The following is a 20701-nucleotide window of genomic DNA, read 5'->3' on the forward strand; positions in this document are numbered from 1 at the left end:
TAGCCTTTAAGAGTCCATACCGTGTGAAACTTTGTATCACTTCCAAGGTATCGTACCTTGGAGCAAGTACCGGATTATCAATAAAACGAATCTTTTGTATTAAACAATTGCTTGGTTATTCAAAATACCGATGCTTGACACTGATATTCCCTCTTGCCATGAATTCAAGAGTGCTCCTCTCCCACTCACTCGGGTGATCATTTCTTTCAGGTGTACCTTTTCGGTCTCCATTACGATGATGAGTACTTGATTGGCGCAAGAGGATTTGACTACCACGTGGAAGACTTTGAGCCCTACCCTTGCCTACCTTTGCAGGGTTCCTGGCTCCAAGGTACCGTGAGAGGCCCCTGGTTCGAAAGCCAAGCTGATGTCTACAGCTTGTTTAAGGTGGGTCATTCTTCCTCCTGAAAAGAACATCTCCAGCCCCAAACTGTCCTTGTTGGGCTTTATTGAAATCGTTTCAGTCAGGGGATTTTGCTGCTGTGCACTGGATTCCCTGGAGCACGCCCAGGATGCTTTTAAGACTGTGCTAAAAAAAGACACAAAAAAGAGCTTGTTGGGGGTGGAGAGCCCTTTTGCCCCCAGCGCTTCTCTCAGTTTTTGCACAAGCTGCCCTGGAGCTGTGAGTTGGCCTGCTGCTTTTCCATGAGTCGGCGAGCCGCTTGTAAGAGGATCTCACTTGCTGCAGAAAAGCGGTGCACCAACTCGCAACTCCAGAGCAGCTTGTGCAAAAACCGAGAGAAGCGCCGGGAACAAAAGGGCTCTCCACCTGGAAGAAGCCTAGTGCGAAATTGGTAACAGCCAAAAATTCTGGAAAATCCAAAAGTCTCTTTGGAGACCCAGTTTGGTGTAGTGATGAAGTGTGCGGACTCTTATCTGGGAGAACCAGGTTTGATTCATCACTCCTCCACTTGAAGCTGCTGGAATGGCCTTGGGTCAACCGGAGCTCTCTTATCTGGGAGAACCGGGTTTGATTCCCCACTCCTCCACTTGAAGCTGCTGGAATGGCCTTGGGTCAACCGGAGCTCTCTTATCTGGGAGAACCAGGTTTGATTCCCCACTCCTCCACTTGCAGCTTCTGGAATGGCCTTAGGTCAGCCATAGCGCTCTTATCTGGAAGAACCGGGTTTGATTCCCCACTCCTCCACTTGCAGCTTCTGGAATGGCTTTAGGTCAGCCATAGTGCTCTTATCTGGGAGAACCAAGTTTGATTCCTCACTCCTCCCCTTGCAGCTGCTGCAATGGTCTTGGGTCAGCCAGAGCCCTCTTATCTGGAAGAACCGGGTTTGATTTCCCACTCCTCCACTTGCAGCTGCTGGAATGGCCTTGGGCCAGCCATAGCTCTCTTATCTGGGAGAACTGAGTTTGATTCTCCACTCCTCCACTTGCAGCTGCTGGAATGGCCTTGGGTCAGCCAGAGCTCTCTTATCTGGAAGAACCGGGTTTGATTCCCCACTCCTCCACTTGCAACTGCTGGAGTGGCCTTAGGTCAGCCATAGCTCTGGCAGAGGTTGTCCTTAAAAGGGCAGCTGCTGTGAGAGCCCTCAGCCCCAGCCACCTCACAGGGTGTCTGTTGTGGGGGAGGAAGGGAAAGGAGATTGTGAGCCGCTCTGAGACTCTTCGGAGTGGAGGGAGGGATATAAATCCAATATCTTCATGTACCTCACAGGGTGTCTGTTGTGGGGGAGGAAGGGAAAGGAGATTGTGAGCCGCTCTGAGACTCTTCGGAGTGGAGGGAGGGATATAAATCCAATGTCTTCATCTACCTCACAGGGTGTCTGTTGTGGGGGAGGAAGGGAAAGGAGATTGTGAGCCGCTCTGAGACTCTTCGGAGTGGAGGGAGGGATATAAATCCAATATCTTCATCTACCTCACAGGGTGTCTGTTGTGGGGGAGGTAGATAAAGGAGATTGTGAGCCGCTCTGAGACTCTTCGGAGTGGAGGGCGGATATAAATCCAATATCTTCATCTACCTCACAGGGTGTCTGTTGTGGGGGAGGAAGGGAAAGGAGATTGTGAGCCGCTCTGAGACTCTTCGGAGTGGAGGGCGGGATATAAATCCAATATCTTCATCTACCTCACAGGGTGTCTGTTGTGGGGGAGGAAGGGAAAGGAGATTGTGAGCCGCTCTGAGACTCTTCGGAGTGGAGGGCGGGATATAAATCCAATATCTTCTTCATCTTCTTTGAGGCATTTTTTCCAGTTTAAAATGTACCGACTAGCAGCTAGGCAGCTGAGCAGTGCAAAGCCTGCTATTTTATGTACTTATTTTAACCATTTATTTGCCATCTTTCTTCCTTATGAAGCTCAAGGCAGCTAGAACGCAGCTAGAACACATAAAATAGAATGTGTTGAGAACATTAAAAACTGCACACAACTTAGGACTGCTATTAGGCTTCATGAATTCCAGTCCTAAATAAAACCATCTTCAACTGCCTCCTGAAGCATGAAGGTGAGGGAACCAGGTGCACCTCCCTGGGAGGTTGTGCCATACTTGTGGGGCTGCCACTGAAAAGGCCCTCTCCTGTTTGCCCACCAGGAAGTCAAACTTTGATAGACAGGACAGTCAGAAAGGCCACTCTCTGCGATCTTAATTCATGGGCAGGAACTTATGGGAGAAGATGGTCTTTCCGATAGCCTGGTCACAAGCTCTTTAGGGTAAGGGCAACTTGCTATGGTCACTTAATAGAAAATCCTCACTCGGTACACAGTTCTCTCGATGGCTCAGGCTAGTCTACTCTCATCAGATCTCAGAAGCTAAGCAGAGTTGGCCCTGGCTAGTAATTGGATGGGAGGCCACCTAGGAAGCCCTGGGTCATGAGGCAGAGGCAGGCTATGGAAAACCACCTCTGAACATCCCTTGCATGGAAAGCCCTGCAGGGTCACTGCAAATCAGCTGTAATTTGATGACACTTCCTGCCACTAAAGTATTTACTTTAGAAGAAGAAGATGAAGAAGATATTGGATTTATATCCCGCCCTCCACTCCAAAGAGTCTCAGAGCTGCTCACAATCTCCTTTCCCTTCCTCCCCTACAACAGACACCCTGTGAGGTAGAAGAAGAAGATGAAGAAGAAGATATTGGATTTATATCCCGCCCTCCACTCCGAAGAGTCTCAGAGCGGCTCACAATCTCCTTTCCCTTCCTCCCCCACAACAGACACCCTGTGAGGTGGGTGGGGCTGGAGAGGGCTCTCACAGCAGCTGCCCTTTCAAGGACAACCTCTGCCAGAGCTATGGCTGACCCAAGGCCATTCCAGCAGGTGCAAGTGGAGGAGTGGGGAATCAAACCCGGTTCTCCCAGATAAGAGTCCGCACACTTAACCACTACACCAAACTGGCTCTCCAAGGTAGATGAAGATATTGGATTTATATCCCGCCCTCCACTCTGAAGAGTCTCAGAGCGGCTCACAATCTCCTTTCCCTTCCTCCCCCACAACAGACACCCTGTTAGGTAGATGAAGATATTGGATTTATATCCCGCCCTCCACTCCGAGGAGTCTCAGAGCAGCTCACAATCTCCTTTACCTTCCTCCCCTACAACAGACACCCTGTGAGGTAGATGAAGATATTGGATTTATATCCCACCCTCCACTCCGAAGAGTCTCGGAGCAGCTCACAATCTCCTTTCCCTTCCTCCCCCACAACAGACACCCTGTGAGGTAGATGAAGATATTGGATTTATATCCCGTCCTCCACTCCGAGGAGTCTCAGAGTGGCTCACAATCTCCTTTACCTTCCTCCCCTGCAACAGACACCCTGTGAGGTAGATGAAGATATTGGATTTATATCCTGCCCTCCACTCCGAAGAGTCTCAGAGCAGCTCACAATCTCCTTTCCCTCCCCCCCCCCACAACAGACACCCTGAGAGGTAGATGAAGATATTGGATTTATATCACACCCTCCACTCTGAAAAGTCTCAGAGCGGCTCACAATCTCCTTTCCCTTCCTCCCCTACAACAGACACCTTCTGAGGTAGATGAAGATATTGTTTTTATATCCCGCCCTCCACTCTGAAGAGTCTCAGAGCGGATCACAATCTCCTTTACCTTTCCCCCCCACAACAGACACTCTGTGAGGTAGATGAAGATATTGGATTTATATCCCACCCTCCACTCCGAAGAGTCTCAGAGCGGCTCACAATCTCCTTTCCCTTCCCCCCCCCCACAACAGACACCCTGTGAGGTAGATGAAGATATTGGATTTATATCCCACCCTCCACTCTGAAGAGTCTCAGAGCGGTTCACAATCTCCTTTACCTTCCCGCCCCCCACAACAGACACCCTGTGAGGTAGATGAAGATATTGGATTTATATCCTGCCCTCCACTCCGATGAGTCTCAGAGCGGCTCACAATCTCCTTTCCCTCCCCCCCCCCCACAACGGACGCCCTGTGAGGTAGATGAAGATATTGGATTTATATCCCACCCTCCACTCTGAAGAGTCTCAGAGAGGTTCACAATCTCCTTTACCTTCCCACCCCCCACAACAGACACCCTGTGAGGTAGATGAAGATATTGGATTTATACCCTGCCCTCCACTCAAGTCTCAGAGCGGCTCACAATCTCCTTTCCCTTCCTCCCCCACAACAGACACCCTGTGAGATGCGTGGGGCTGGGATGGCTCTCACAGCAGCTGCCCTTTCAAGGACAACCTCTGCCGGAGCTATGGCTTACCCAAGGCCATTCCAGCAGGTGCAAGTGCAGGATTGGGGAATCAAACCCCGTTCTCCCAGATAAGAGTCTGCACACTTAACCACTATGGGTGACCCAAGGCCATTCCAGCAGCTGCAAGTGGAGGAGTGGAGAATCAAACCCGGTTCTCCCAGATAAGAGTCTGCACACTTCACCAGTACACCAAACTGGCTCTCCAGTAAAGTATTTCTCTTAAATTTTTATTTATTTATTTAAAATGTTTTTTATTGCTTCCTTCCCCGGAGTATGTCCAGGTTGTTTTAAAGACCTTCCTTCCTTCCTTCTTTCCTTCACGTAAGGAATATCAATATTAACAAAATACATAACACAGATAGCACCCCCCCCCTTCTGTCCTCTTTTTTTTTGCAGAAACTACGAATGAAAGTTTTAACCAACACCAGAGTAAAAAAGCCTGTGTCCTGCTCACCACGACCTGGGATAAGCCTCCTCAAGCTGAATGGAGCCATGGCTGAGACCCTTCATGCACCCATGGGTGAGATGGTTTATTCTTTCCCTGCCGGAAATATCCTAGGAAGGGTGGGTCGGTGGTTAGGAAAGGTGGTTTTTCATGCCCTCTGCCAAATCCTTGACTGGAGACACAAAAAATCCTTCTACTGAGCAGGGCCACTTCCTGGGCAGTTCATGCTTGTTTCTGTTCTCCCGCAATCTGTTTTAACAGGCTTCCCAGGTTTTTGATGGTCTACCAAAACACAAACATATAAACCTAGTCAACAGAGAGGATTATGGGAAGAGTGGGCATCTTCAAGAAATACTTTCTTTTAGACATATTGGAGGACAGCAGCACCACGCATGACACAAGCATAGCTTTTTTTGAGCCGGAACACACAGGAACACAGTTCCAGCTGGCTTGGCATCATGGGGTGTGGCCTCATATGCAAATGAGTGCCTGCTGAGCCTTTTCTTTTGTAGGGAAGCCGGCTGGCCAACTTCTGTCATGGACGTTCCTGTGCATTACACCCAACTCCTTGGGAAGCCTCGCTGTTAATGCTTCCTTGGAAACTGTTCTGTGAATGTGGAAGTGCCCCTTTTCCTGCCAGTGCTGCTGACAAGAGAGTAACCCTATAACCACCCTTCCACCTTCCCCTTTGCTTGCCACTTCTTACCTTTCCATTTCTCCCATCAGCTGGAGCCTTATCCCCTGTTCAGGACAGCGCTGCAAATGAGCCTCAGGTGTTAAATTTGCCCGCCAAGGAGGAGAAGAAAGGCAAACCAAGGACACACTTCCCCGAGACCTGGATTTGGGATCTGGTTCCACTCAAGTAAGTGCCGCACTCTCGAGGGACGGGGTCTGCCTGAGGCGCGTCCTGCTGAGGGGGGCTCCTGACAAGCTGTTGGAGACGAATATTTTCCTTTTAGGAAATCTCAGTCTAGCTATGCATTTGGACACTTGCTTTCTTACTCTGAACGCTCTTGGTAATTAGAGTTGTCAGGTCCAGATCAGAAAATATCTGGGGGCTTTGAGAGTGGAGCCGGGGAATTTTTGGGGTGGAGCCAGGAGACTTTCCAATTCTCTAAAAGAAATAAATAAAAATACAGCAGTTCCCCTGAATACAGTCTTCATTTCCCCAGCTCCCAGCAGCTGCACATCCACTAAATGAAAATGAACACACACTCACACATTCTCACAAAGCAGCCAAAATAAACACAGTTAGCAACAAGGGCAGCCCGACGCCCCATGGTGCCCTAGGCAGACTCGCTGCCTGGCGCCCCACCAAAAGCTCCCCCCGGTGACTCCGTGCTCCCTCTATGCCTCCCCCCCTCCCCACTGCGCTGCCTCCTCCTCCTCCTCCCTCCCGACCCTTCCCCACGCCACGTGGATTTCAATGCCAGAACCAGCTCTACCGCCACGTTCTGGCTCTCTAAAGCCCCCCTCCTCCTGCCTGATCACTGGGTCGCTGGGCAAAACCTGCCTTCATCTCACCATTCTTCTTTGGGCTAGGCTTGCCAATCCCCAGGGCCCAGCGGGGATTCTCCCGCTTTCCCAGGCTCCTTCCTGCTCCCAGTAAGCTGGCCAGCAGTGGGGAAAGCCCCGCCCCCACAGCCACCATGTGACTTTCCACCTCCGGAGGCTCCAGTCTCCGATTGGAAAGTCTTCCTCCTGGGATGAGGGGTGTGTGTGTTACTTGGAAGAAGTTGGCGGCAACTCGTGAGTAGAGAGGCCAATCCTTCTTCAGAGTCGCCAGAAACAGGGGGAAGGGGGGGGGAGGGAAATGTCTGCTGGGCACTTCGTTATTCCCTATGTGGAGATCGATTCTCATAGGGTATAATGAGGAATTGATCTGGAGGTATCGGGGACTCTGGGAGGGAGGCTGTTTTTTGAGGTAGAGGCAACAAATTTTCAGTATAGCATCCAGTGCCTCTCCTCAAAATCCCCCCATGTTTCAAAACGATCGGACCAGGGGGTCCAATTCTATGAGCCCCAAAAGAAGGTGCCCCTATCCTTCATTATTTCCTATGGAAGGAAGGCATTGAAAAGGTGTGCTGTCCCTTTAAATGTGATGGCCAGAACTCCCTTTGGAGTTCAATTGTGCTTGTCACACCCTTGTTCCTGGCTCCACCCCCAATGTCTCCTGGCTCCACCCCCAAAGTCCCCAGATATTTCTTGAATTGGACTTGGCAACCCTACTTTGGGCCCTCTTCCTGCCTCCACCCCCTTTTGCTTCTCAGAATAACCATGAGACAATGTGTGGTTGGCTAGGCCCAAAACATGAACCGGTCTGGCCCAAGGAGAGAGCATTGTGCCCTGAAAAGAATTTGAACTGGGGTTTTCCTCTCTGCATATAGCACTCCAAACACCGTTTCCACACTGGCCTTTGGCCGACGGAAATGGAGGCAATGAGATTCATGGCTCACTTTCCGCAGGAACTTGGTTTGGCCTTCAAGATAAAGAACTCCAACCCTGTTAGTTGCCACTGAGGGGTTTGCTCCTTTCCCATTCTGCAGCGAGGAGGGGAAAGCATCTCGCTCAGTCACCGCTCCGGACACCATCACAGAGTGGAGAGCCGGGGCCTTCTGTGTGGCAGATGGTGACTTCGGCCTTGCCCAACCGGCTGCCTTCCGGGTCTTCCAGCCCTTCTTTGTGGACCTGGTGCTGCCCTACTCTGTAGTCCGTGGGGAGACCTTTCAGCTCAAAGCCACGGTCTTCAATTACCTGAAGGAGTGCATCCAGGTGAGTCAGTCACCCTTGCTAGGTAGAGGAGAGGACAGCTGCTTGTGAGGAAGGGGCTCACAGAGAGGTGGAAGCACTGTGAGTGCCCCTTTGGAAAGCTTCTGAATGATAGTCAATCCCATACTGGCGTCCAAGGGGAAAAGAAAGCGCCTCCCATGGCTATACTGTACTTCCCCTCCATCTCCAGAGACATGGCTGAAGGCCCTTCTGGACCACCAGGGGTCCCAGAGGTTGGTGTCAGCCTGTCAGGCCGCCCTGTGAAGGGCACGAGTGGGGCTGCCCTGAGAAGACATCCTTTCCTGTCCCAACTCCCTTTGGGGACATCCTGTCTGTGCCATGTGTGAGTGGCATTCCTGTCAGGTTTCCCATTGCGGATCCTGGCACCTCTCCACTCCAGGCCTCATCCTGACCTCCTCCTCCAAACGCTCCCTTCCCTGCACCACAGGTGAACATCCGGCTGGCAGAATCGCAGCAAGTCGAGGTGAAGCCCTGCCTGACCTGCCCCTTCACCATCTGCCTCTGCTCAGAGGAGGCTCAGACCTTCTCTTGGAATGTGACAGCGACTCACCTGGGTGAGCCCAAAACCCTTGGGAGGGGTGGGGTGCTGTGTTCCCTCTAAGCTGAGTTAGTTTGAGCTAGCTCCCAGTTCTTTAGCCAGACATTTAAGACATGTGAACATATATGAACATATGAAGCTGCCTTCTACTGAATCAGACCCTGGGTCCATCAAAGTCAGTCTTGTCTTCTCAGACTGGCAGCGGCTCTCCAGATTCTCAAGCTGAGGTTTTCCAAGCCTGGACCTATTTTGGAGATGCCGGGGATTGAACCTGGGACCTTCTGCTTCCCAAGCAGATGCTCTACCACGGAGCCACCGTCCCTCCCTAAAGCGCTTTTGTCTTAGCTCAGGAATTAAGTCATTTATGTAGTAGCTCCCAATTATATTGCCAGTAGCTCAGAACTTTATTCCAGTCGCTGGCAACGTAGAATTTTTGCTCACAAGGCTTAGAGGGGACACTGGTGGGGAGCCCCGTGATCTGCTCCTTGCTCCCCCACAGCAGTACAGTTCTGGAGGCAAGAGGCGACGGTAGGTTGTTTCCTTCCCAGCTAAGATTTTGTCCTCCACCCCAACTTCTTTGCTGCAAATTGGTGAGGGGTTTGCATGGAGAGGAAGATCCCTCCATGTGCCCTAAGTCGAGTACTGCAGAAGAGTGGCGTGGGGTGTGAGTCCAGAGGGTTAGGGACAGTAGTAGTGCTGGACTGGTCATGAGCAGCTCCACCGTCCCATGTGCCCTTTGAGCTCGCAGCTGACAGTCTTGTGTGCAGCGAAGCCCCCAATTTCCCATTCCTGCAGGACACGTCAACCTCTCAGTAACCACTGAGGCTGAGGAGACGCAGGAGCTGTGTGGCAACAGAATCTCCGTGACACCCCCCCGTGGCCGCTCCGACACTGTGATCAAGCCCCTACTGGTCAAGGTCAGTGTGGTCACCTCGAGTGTTTGGAACCAACGCTGGCAGCTGTCAAGCCCCAGTGTCTCTTCCCGGCCATCCCATGAAAGTGCTTTTGCTGGGATTCTTTCCATTTAGTGCCTTTTGGCCCCAAGTGAAGCGATGCCAAGAGTACTTCTAACCCCTCAGAGGGCTCTGAGGCGGGGAAGAAGAGAGAGTGGAGGGAGGTGATGCTCTGAAGCATCCATTCCACACAGGGGGCAGGATCAGAACTCACAACTTCTTCTTTCTCTTGCAGCCAGAAGGCATCCTCAAGGAAGAGACCCATAATGCATTCCTCTGCTCTTCAGGTAGGGCCAGGATAGCTCAGGTTAGCTTGGCTAGTGACTGTGTCACAGGGAACATAAAGAGGAGACCATTGAGCTCTACCGCTGATGTTCTGTCCTGCCCTGGGGAGGTGGAATTTACCTTGCTGACCTGGGAGGAGTTGACCTTTCCAGCCAGATGGATGAGAGAAAAGGTGTCCATGGCAGCCATGGATAGCCTTATACAGAACATTAGTCCATCAGCCAGCTCTTGTGGGGTTTCCTCCAAAAATTCCTCTGTGCCACTTTCTGTCATGAAGCACCAGCAGCCTGGCTCTGTGTCAATTCTCTGGTTTTCCAGCCTGGGCCCAGGTGGGAAGGCTGCCTTGAGTCAACCTCTGAGTTTCAGAAGAATGCCGGTGAAGCCTTTCTCTATATGTACATAACTCCAGGGTTGCGGCACAACATTCGGGATGCAAACATTGCTGAGGGGAGGGTGGGAGGTAAGAGCAGACTTCATTCCTCACACGGGGGAAGTGCCTCAGGCCTGTGGGTTCTGTCCACCACGAGCACTTTCCTCAGGTGCAAGGGGCACTCGGAGTCTCCGCTAACTTGGGCCGTGTGCTTGTGGTCACTGTCTTCTCCTCTCAGGGGATGCTGTGGTGGAAGAAGTTTCTCTCAGATTGCCTGAGAATGTCGTGGAGGACTCTGGCCGAGCCGTCTTCTCTGTCATTGGTGAGGAAATGGGCCTGGGTTGCCCTTGCAAGGCCCGAGAAGAAGAGGGCATATAGGTGTGCTGATTGCCCAGCTTTGCTCTGTTTTGGTTTGGCTCTCTACATCTCCAGAACTTCCACCCTTGGCTGCCCTCTCCTCAGCTCCTCAGCATTTTTGCTTCCCTTGGATCTCTCCTGCCAGCTTTGAGAAGGGGGATGGATCAGTGGCAGTGGGGAGTGGGGGGTCCCCTCTGTGCATGTGGCTTCCTTGTTGTTCCTCTTTTCCCCTCCAGCTTCCGTCTGGCAGCAACCCGATTTGCTTATGCCACTCTCTAAACTCCCATTCGTGTCCATAGTCCTGACAGGAGAACAAGAGAAAGCAGTTTTGTCATCTGGTTGGGTCCCTTCTCTGAGAACAAACAGGCTCACAAAAATAGAGCACATAAAATCCATCATTACCAGAAGAACGATGACAAGCAGGCTAATGGTGCATTCCTAGACAATGTTGTTCCAGTAGAAACCTCTAGATTTCAGCTCTGCAACTCTTGCTAGGATTGTGGGGTGACTCGGTGTCTCAGTGATGCTTGGGGGTCTTTGGAAGTGGATCATCTGAAGTCCTGTTCTTTCCACCACTGTTTAAGAGGCATTCCAGCTCCCCCTCGGGCCCTGCGGGACTCTTTCTCATAGCTTCACACTCTGCAAAATTCTGGCCTTTTCCTGGTGTTGTCTTTGGTATTCCAACACAATATTTCAGCCTCTGTCTTTCCCCTCACTCCACAAGTCCTAGAATGCTGGGAAGGAGGAGATTGATTCTGGATTTCAGAGGTTTGGAAGAAGGGCTCTCCAGTCCCTTGAACTGAATTAGTGTTTCCTTCCCCTGACCTACAGGTGACGTTCTGGGCCCCTCGCTGCAGCATTTGGACCATCTGCTTGAGATGCCCTTTGGCTGTGGGGAGCAGAACATGGCCAAGTTTGTTCCCAATATCTTCATTCTCCGTTACTTGGAGGCAACCAATCAGGCGACTCCTGAGATCAAAGCCAAAGCTGTGGAATACATGAGGAGCGGTGAGCGAACAAGGCCTCTTGGTCTCCCTCTCTGCTGTGAGGAGAGTCCTGCTTTGTCAAGCAAGTTGCTGAGGAAAACTGTATGAATAGCAAAAGGTCCTTTCACCACTCAGTGACCTTTTAGCTGTCAGCTTCGAAACACAAGAGATGAAACTGGAAATGTAGGTTAACAGTCCTTCTACATAATGTGGAGATGTAAGGAGATGAAGCTCACCAGGTAATGGTTCCTCCAGGCCCAACCTGCAGGGCGGGAGTGAAAACAAAATGGACTAGCTCCTTGTGCATAAGCTCCCCAGTGTCCTTGAGGGAATGGGCAGAAAGGGTCACAAACAAACACCTGGGCCAGGTAGTGCTAGGTGGTCCTTTGTTCTTCCTTCAGCCTCAGCATCTCAGACTGCCTGTTTTTGAGAAAAAAAACAGAAATTTCTGTTTAAAGTCTTCTTCTCCCCTCAGTTCTGGTATCTTCGGGGACGCCTGTCCCTATGTGCCGACGATGGTTATTTATCTCACCACTTAGGATGGCCCAGGGCCTTGGCCTTTTCCACTGTGACTCCAATCCTGTGCAGTGGGCTCCCTGAAGATTTGGGGTGTGGGGGGTGGGCTTCCTAGGAGATCTTCAAGAAGCCCTGCAAGGCCTCCCTGTTTGCAAGAGCTGTTGGAGGGGGTTAAATTGGCAGGCATTTTTTATAAACTTAAAAACTTATAAACGAAATAACAATAGCTTAAAGATATACAACACAAGAAGTGAAATATCAAAAATTCAACCTAATTACAATAAAGTGACAATTAGCAATTCTATCAAAATTACATTAATTCATTTATTCAAGTCCTTTCAATAACGTCAATTTCCAGCTTCTTAAAAACTCACGATGATTCATCCGTTCCAACAGATTGAATTAAAGTACTGGTGCTCCAGATACAATTCCACAAGAAAAGTTTCTATGGTCGTTTTCGCACTCACCTCCAGCTGGCGCGACCCCCCTCTTCACCGCGCAGGATCTGCGCGGATTTCGCACTAAATGCCGCGGAGCAGCCTTTTGCGCCGGAAACTCCCGTCGCAAAAGCCGCTCAAACGTAAATCGCCAAAAAGCAGTTTGGCGTTTGCGCAGCTTTTGCGACGGGAGTTTCCGGCGCAAAAGGCTGCTCCGCGGCATTTAGTGCGAAATCCACGCAGATCCTGCACGGTGAAGAGGGGGGTCGCGCCGGCTGGAGGTGAGTGCGAAAACGACCTATGTTTTCAACACACTTTTTCAGTCATGCCAAACTTTATGGCTTCCGATAGTCATACAGGAACTTTTCAAGTGTGAAGTTGAAGCGGGTCTGCAGCAAGCGTTTTCCTTTTTGATTTGTTAATGTTGTGATGCCACTTTAAGAAATAGGACAGCAGTATGTAATTGACGAGAATATAGAGGAGCATGTGATAGCGGCACGGATGAGATTTTCTCCGTGCCTGAGTGCTGTGCGCAAGTGATAAATGATAAGACACAGTGAGTATGGTAATGTTTGAGTTAGTTTTTAAAAAGTAACAACTCATAATAGATATGTAATGTATTTTGATCTGTGCTGTTTTAGTACTGTGGGATATGCCTCTCTGAGGAAGGGTTTTCCCTGAAACAGAAGTAAAAGGCACGTTCCTGTTAGAGGCTTGCCGCATACCCACTTCAACGTCATACTTGAAAAGTTCCTGTATTCCACTTTTCTTGTGGAATTATATCTGGGGCACCAACACTTTAATTCAATCTGTTGGAACGGATGAATCGTCGTGAGTTTTTAAGAAGCTGGAAACTGATGTTATTAAAAGGACTTGAATAAACGAATTAATGTAATTCTGATAGAATTGTTGTCACTTTATTGTAATTAGGTTGAATTTTTGATATTTCACTTCTTGTGTTGTATATCTTTAAGCTATTGTTATTTCGTTTATAAGTTTTTGCCTTTAAAATTTTGTAATTAGATTATCAAGGTGTGTTCTGAGGTTTTTTCGTTAATTATTTCACAGTTTATGCTTGGTTTCAGACTTTCACTGTGATACCCTAGGCGTCTCAGTCAACAATCTTTCCTCTATCTCCGGCAGGGTACCAGCGGCAACTGCTGTACAAACATGAAGACGGGTCCTACAGCGCCTTTGGCACGGAGGACACAGAGGGCAATACATGGTGAGTGGAGGACCACCTGGCAAAGTGATGATCAGGGCTGGCTCGCCCACTAAGCACACTAGGCAGTTGCCTAGGGTGGCGGGAGGTTGGGGGCGCCAAATTGCCCCCCCCTCCCAGTGTCCATGGCAAACACCCAGTCTGCCTCCCTCCCCATCCTCGCCATCAGCCCCTCACCGCCGCAGCTCCCTGCCACCGCCCTCCTTCGCTTCACAGCACTGCCAGGCAGCGCTGCGCTCCGTCGCACTACCACACCATGTTGCGCTGCACCGAGGCTGGTCCTTACTGGCTTTAACTGGAGAGCCAGTTTGGTGTAGTGGTTAAGTGTGCGGACTCTTATCTGGGAGAACCGAGTTTGATTCCCCACTCCTCCACTTACAGTTGCTGGCATGGCCTTGGTCAGCCATAGCTCTGGCAGACGTTGTCCTTGAAAGGGCAGCTGCTGTGAGAGCCCTCTCCAGCCCCACCCACCTCACAGGGTGTCTGTTGTGGGGGAGGAAGGGAAAGGAGATTGTAGGCCGTTCTGAGACTCTGTCCTTGAAAGGGCAGCTGCTGTGGGAGCCCTCTCCAGCCCCACCCACCTCACAGGGTGTCCGTTGTGGGCAAGGAAGGGAAAGGAGATTGTGAGCCGCTCTGAGCCTCTGTCCTTGAAAGGGCAGCTGCTGTGAGAGCCCTCTCAGCCCCACCCACCTCACAGGGTGTCTGTTGTGGGGGAGGAAGGGAAAGGAGATTGTAGGCCACTCTGAGACTCTGTCCTTGAAAGGGCTGCTGCTGTGAGAGCCCTCTCAGCCCCACTCACCTCACAGGGCGTCTGTTGTGGGGGAGGAAGGGAAAGGAGATTGTAGGCCACTCTGAGACTCTGTCCTTGAAAGGGCTGCTGCTGTGAGAGCCCTCTCAGCCCCACTCACCTCACAGGGCGTCTGTTGTGGGGGAGGAAGGGAAAGGAGATTGTAGGCCGCTCTGAGACTCTGTCCTTGAAAGGGCAGCTTCTGTGAGAGCCCTCTCCAGCCCCACCCACCTCACAGGGTGTCTGTTGTGGGGGAGGAAGGGAAAGGAGATTGTGAGCTGCTCTGAGACTCTCTCCTTGAAAGGGCAGCTGCTGTGAGAGCCCTCTCAGCCCCACTCACCTCACAGGGCGTCTGTTGTGGGGGAGGAAGGGAAAGGAGATTGTAGGCCGCTCTGAGACTCTGTCCTTGAAAGGGCAGCTTCTGTGAGAGCCCTCTCCAGCCCCACCCACCTCACAGGGTGTCTATTGTGGGGGAGGAAGGTAAAGGAGATTGTGAGCCACTCTGAGACTCTTCGGCGTGGAGGATGGGATATGAATCCAATATCTTCTTCTTCTTCTTCTTCTTAATATGACTGGCACGGCTTCTACTCCTTTGAAGAGCCCACGACACAAGAGGAGACTTCAGTCCTCTTCCCTTCCGGTTTTGGGAAGGAGGGAGAGCAAAGTCTCCTCTCGCATCGCAGGCTCTTTAAAGAAGTAGAAGCCACGCCAGCCGCATCGAAGCCAGTAAGGAGCAGCCTTGGTGCAATGTAGTATGGCACATTGGGGGGGGGGGGGCTGCGATGTAGTGCGGGGCTGCCAGGCAGTGCCACAAAGGGAGGGAGGGAGGGCGGCGGGGGGCAGCAGTGTCGAGCGGCAAGCAGCGAGCCTGCCTGGAGCACTACGCGCCCAAGGGCCGGCGCTGGTGATGATGCCACTCAGATGATATCATCCTCAGAGCCTCCAGAGTGGCAACTTCCGTTCCCCTCCCTCTTCACAGGCTGACGGCTTTTGTGGCTCGTGGTTTTGGCCAGGCAAAGTCTTACATCTACATTGATGAGAAGCATATTGAGGATGCCATTCACTGGCTGAAACAGCACCAGCATCCCGATGGTTGTTTCGAAAGCGTAGGAAGACTCTTCAACAACGCCCTGCAGGTAACGGATGCTGAATCAAGAGGATGGGCTAAGATCCACACATAACCGCCACAATAGCCAGCCATGGTGAAAGCAGAGCTGAGTCCCTGAACAGCAGAATCCTGCAGCCTGGCTGCTTGAGGAATAAATTCGCCCTGAGTCTTGTTGCTTCAGGATTGCCAGCCTCCAGGTGGGGCAGGGGAAAAGCACAAAAGCATCCACGAACAACCAACAACACTGGAAAACTTGTGCAATGATATATTCAGCAGAAAAACATATCTAATAAATAAAGTGTACAAAGGGTGCGGTCACACCCACCACTAAATCCATCTGCAACGCGCCTCTATTATAATCCGCACAACCAATTCCCCGATCAGGCAACAGCCAGGCTCCCGTTCTATCCCATGTGAGTCCCGTCGCTGGTCGATCAGAGTGCTCAACCGGACCTCATTTATTGAGATGGCATTCCACACTCGCGCAAGCGCAGTACCGTGGGATATCGTGCTGGGTTTGTTTGTTTTTTAAAAGGTGCCAGAAAAGGTGGGCGATCTCCCCCCCCCCCCGTTTAAACACCCGGAAAGGAAGGGGAAGCCCAGGAGTTCTCTTTGCTGTCTCTCCGCCTGGCGGGGAGACAGCAAAGGTGGGGGATCTTCCTCCCCCCCCATTTAAACACCCCGCCGTGGTGTTTAAATGGGGGGGAGGACGGCAACTCTCTTTGCTGTCTCTCCGCCTGGCGGGGAGACGGCAAAGGTGGGTCATCCTCCTCCCCTGGCAGGGAGACAGCAAAGGTGGGTGATCTACCTCCCCCCTATTTAGGAAAGGTCCCCTGTGCAAGCACCAGTCAACTCTGGGGTGACGCTGCTTTCATGAAGTTTTCACGGCAGACCTTTTACGGGGTGGTTTGCCATTGCCTTCCCCGGTCATTACACTTCCCCCCCCCCCCCAGCAAGCTGGGTACATATTTTACCGACCTCGGAAGGTTGGAAGGCTGAGTCAACAATTGCTGGCACAATTATATCATTTGGAGTGGGCTCTCGCAGGGAAGCAGATGTGCGCTTGCGACGAGTCGGCTACAATGGAGCGTTCAAACATAGAAAGTATGCGCGGGAGTCATCAGAAGCATTCTTATTCCGGATTTAATGTACTATCAAAAAAGTCCACGTCTCAGTTGTGGCAGTTCGGGACATGAATGAGCCAACGCCCATTGCCAGATACTGAAGTTTGGACAACCGCATAAAATCCGACATGCATCTTGCTTTCATCCATGCCCATCTCATCAGTTTATGTGCGTCTGACCTCGGCCAAAGTCACACCAAACACATTCCCCAAGACACAGTCTTATCTTTCACATGCAAAGTTCATAAATAAAGTGAATGTCCGGGGAAAACATTCCTGAAAATCCGATAGCAGGGATTCTAAGAGTGGTCTTTTCCATCGAACTTGATATATAGCGATATTCCGCTGAGGCGACACAGCACAACTTCGAAATCTTAGGCCTCTTTCTTCTGCAGAAAATGTATTAAGCTATTGCTTTCTATGAACTTGAAGGATTTGTGAAGCTTGTTTAAGCCTCCGGTGAAACAGGGTTATAGGCGCTTCCCTGTCGCTCCTATGCGCTCTGCTGCTTTTGTGTAACAGCGATCAATCGCTTTTTGTTCGTAAATCTGCCGCTTCTAAGATTTCGAAGTTGTGCTGTGTCGCCTCGGCGGAATATCGCTATATATCAATTTTGACGGAAAAGACCACTTTTGGAATTCCTGCTCCCGGCTTTTCAGGAATGTTTTCCCCGGACTTTCGCTTTATTTATGAACTTTGCATGTGAAAGATAAGACTGTGTCTTGGGGAATACGTTTGGTGTGACTTTGTACACTTTATTTATTATATATGTTTTTCTATTGAATATATCATTGCACAAGTTTTCCGGTGTTGTTTGTCCGACACTGGAGAATCTTACTGTGGTGTTATGATGAATGTGAATAAACTGCAATATGTATCTTGACGTGACTAACTCCATTTTGAGCATTTGCTACTAACCATGAAACAGAGACCTTGCATATCAACGTAGCTCTAGAGACGTTACTAATCCCTGCTGTGAATTCCTTTGCATAGTACTAACAAAAGCAACATTTCTTTGAAGAGAGCCAGCGGGGCTCCTCCCTGAGAAGAGGAAGCTCAAGCGATAAGGGGCAGGGAAGGTGTTGCTCGTCGTTCAGAAGTGTGAGAACGTAGTATTGTTTAGAAACCCTTTGATGTAAACGGTTTAAAGCTGTGCCTTTCCCGCCAAATGATATCACTTCCAATGCTCTCTTGTCCAGAACCTTGAGATATCAAATAAACGCCTTAACATTTGCAACAAATGGAAGTCCGCTTACTTTGAACCTCCATCGTCTGACATTGTCGGTTGCTCGTGGTTGTTCGATGCTTTTGTGCTTTCCCCCCCTGCTTTACTTTTCCACGTTGCTCTTTTGGTAGCTCTAACCTCCAGGTGGGGCCTGGAGATATTTTGGAATTACACCTGATCTCCAGCAACCAGAGATCTCTAAAGGAAGTGTGACCCCTACGGCATTGCCCCCCAAGGTCCCTCCCCTCCCAAAAATCTTACCATCCCCAGACTTCAACCTTATGTCTCCAGCAATTTCCCAACCCTGCAAGAAAAGAAACAGAAGTTCGTTGTTGTAGCAGACAGGAAAGGCGGCGTAAAGGCTTCTTGCTGTCTATATGGGCTAGGATGGAAAGATGCTGTGGAAGATGTGACCAGCTCTCATGTTGGACAGAGGAAGAGGGAGAAAAGGGAAATGTCCCGAAGGTAGGAACCCCTGAGAGGGACAGAAGTAGTGGACAATAGAGAGGTCAGAAGGCGGTCTACCTAGCCTTTTACTGCTTGAATTTTCTTAACAACACTTTGTGGGAAAGCTCCTGGAGACCAGGCAGGTGGCTTGAGAGACACTGATAGCCTCTTAGTGTGGGGGTAACTACCAACAATAATAAGTGATGCTAAGAATGGCTGTGTGCTGGGAAATGTTTCTCCTGAGGAGGGAATGAGCCGTCAAGGCTCCGCTGATTTCCTTTGCCTTCCCTTCCATCCACAGGGCGGAGTGGACAGTGCGATCTCACTGACAGCTTATGTGGCTGCCACACTCCTGGAACTCCACCTGGACCAGAATGTGAGTCTTCCTCTTCTTCTGCCTCTTCTGAAGAGCTTTGGGAGCACCCCAGCTCTTGACCCCTAGCAGCTCTTGGGGTGTGGCTGTGGTTCCGTCGGCGGAGCTTCTGCTTGATGCAGAAGAGCTCCAGTTCAGTTCCTGGCATCTCCAATTTAAAAGGGTCAGGAAGCAGGTGCTGCGAAAGGCTTCTGCCTGAGAGCCAGGGGAGCTGATTCAGTACAAGGCAGCTTCATGTGCTTCCAGTGGCCAAGCTTTTCTGGCCACCGACTTACACTTGACACTCCTCCAAGCAAAAGGCTGTAGGTAGCTTCCCACAAAGCAGTCTTGGCTCCATGATCTTGAGAAAGTGGGTGGGCAGTTTCATGGGAGACGAAAGACAGGGCTAGATTTGTGGCTGTTGGTCTGTGGCTGTGGCAAAGGGGGTGGTGGTAAAAGAGAGCCAGTTTGGTGTAGTGGTTAAGTGCACGGGCTCTTATCTGGGAGAACCGGGTTTGAGTCCCCACTCCTCCCCTTGCACCTGCTGGAATGGCCTTGGGTCAGCCATAGCTCTAATAGAGAGCCAGTTTGGTGTAGTGGTTAAGTGCGCGAGCTCTTATCTGGAAGAACCGGGTTTGATTCCCCACTCCTCCACTGGCACCTGCAGGAATGGCCTTGGGTTAGCCATAGCTCTCGCAGGAGTTGTCCTTGAAAAGGCAGACTCTTATATGGGAGAACCGGGTTTGATTTCCCACTCCTTCACTTGCACCTGCTGGAATGGCCTTGGATCAGCCGTAGCTATTGCAGGAGTTGTCCTTGAAAGGGCAGACTCTTATCTGGGAGAATCGGGTTTGATTCCCCACTCCTCCATTTGCAGCTGCTGGAATGGCCTTGGGTCAGCCATAGCTCTAATAGAGAGCCAGTTTGGTGTAGTGGTTAAGTGCGCGAGCTCTTATCTGGGAGAACCGGGTTTGATTCCCCATTCCTGCACTTGCACCTGCTGGAATGGCCTTGGGTTAGCCATAGCTCTCGCAGGAGTTGTCCTCGAAAAGGCAGACTCTTATCTGAGAGAACCGGGTTTGATTCCCTACTCTTCCACTTGCACCTGCGGGAATGGCCTTGGGTCAGCCATAGCTCTGGCAGGAGTTGTCCTTAAAAGGGCAGACTCTTATCTGGGAGAACTGGGTTTGATTCCCCACTCCTTCACTTGCAGCTGCTGGAATGGCCTTGGGTCAGCCATAGCTCTGGCACAGGTTGTCCTTGAAAGGGCAGCTCCTGTGAGAGCCCTCTCCAGCCCCACGCACCTCACAGGGTGTCTGTTGTGGGGGAGGAAGGGAAAGGAGAGTGTAGGCCGATCTGAGACTCTGTCTTTGAAAGGGCAGCTGCTGCGAGAGCCCTCTCAGTCCCACTGACCTCACAGGGTGTCTGTTGTGGGGGAGGGAGATAAAGGCTATTGTGAGCTGCTCTGAGACTCTGAGATTCAGAGTGGAGGGCAGGATATAAATCCAATATCATCATCATCATCATCTTCTCAGAGGGTCAGGTGATGTTCATGCAAATCTGGGTCAGTCCTTGGATTTTCACTCCCCTCCCCCAAAATTAAGATAACAGAATGGTTCAAAATTAGCATCTTGTGATGTTGTGTCCTGAAACCTCAGCCGCCACTTGGGGGAAGCAAAAGGGAGGGGAACAGACTTGGTCTGCCCCTGCTGTTGTGTGAGCCAGGTAGGTGGCACCAGCCAGCAGCAGTGCTTGAGTTTCTACCAAACTGCGGCCCTCACGCAAGGATGGAGCAGGAGGAGGCGGTGCTGTAGGGGGAGGAGAGTGCAGTGGGATGCCAAGCTGCCATGTGACCCAGACAAGAAATGTCACTGCAGATGAGCAGGCAGGTAGGTGGGTGGGAAGAGCAGGAGGTGCTGTGAAAACCAGACCCAAGTTGTCAGCAGTGCTGTGCTCGGGGCATTGCAGCAGGAGTTGCTGTCGGAGGAAGTAGAGCGGGAGCCAGAGTTGCTGCCACCGCAGGCAAAGAGGGTGGTGGTAGCGGCAACTGCCCCATTGACTACTGTGCAAGCTGGGCAGGTGGAAGCGCTGCAGG

The 20701-nt window shown here is 51.0% G+C and overlaps 1 protein-coding gene across 1 annotated transcript in view; it reads left to right on the forward strand.

Annotated features, from left to right (window-relative positions):
• LOC132570269 (alpha-2-macroglobulin-like protein 1) overlaps positions 1-20701 on the forward strand; it is a 104448-nt gene that overhangs the window by 56196 nt on the left and 27551 nt on the right. The window contains exons 16-27 of the mRNA XM_060236755.1: positions 211-387; positions 5062-5185; positions 5837-5972; positions 7657-7882; positions 8328-8454; positions 9234-9355; positions 9627-9678; positions 10285-10368; positions 11235-11411; positions 13486-13567; positions 15331-15487; positions 18556-18630. Coding sequence (XP_060092738.1) covers positions 211-387; positions 5062-5185; positions 5837-5972; positions 7657-7882; positions 8328-8454; positions 9234-9355; positions 9627-9678; positions 10285-10368; positions 11235-11411; positions 13486-13567; positions 15331-15487; positions 18556-18630 — 1539 coding nt within the window. The remainder of the gene's footprint in view (positions 1-210; positions 388-5061; positions 5186-5836; positions 5973-7656; positions 7883-8327; positions 8455-9233; positions 9356-9626; positions 9679-10284; positions 10369-11234; positions 11412-13485; positions 13568-15330; positions 15488-18555; positions 18631-20701) is intronic.

The sequence above is a fragment of the Heteronotia binoei genome, chromosome 4, assembly GCF_032191835.1.
Source record: "Heteronotia binoei isolate CCM8104 ecotype False Entrance Well chromosome 4, APGP_CSIRO_Hbin_v1, whole genome shotgun sequence".
In the NCBI taxonomy this organism is placed as follows: Eukaryota; Metazoa; Chordata; class Lepidosauria; order Squamata; family Gekkonidae; genus Heteronotia; species Heteronotia binoei.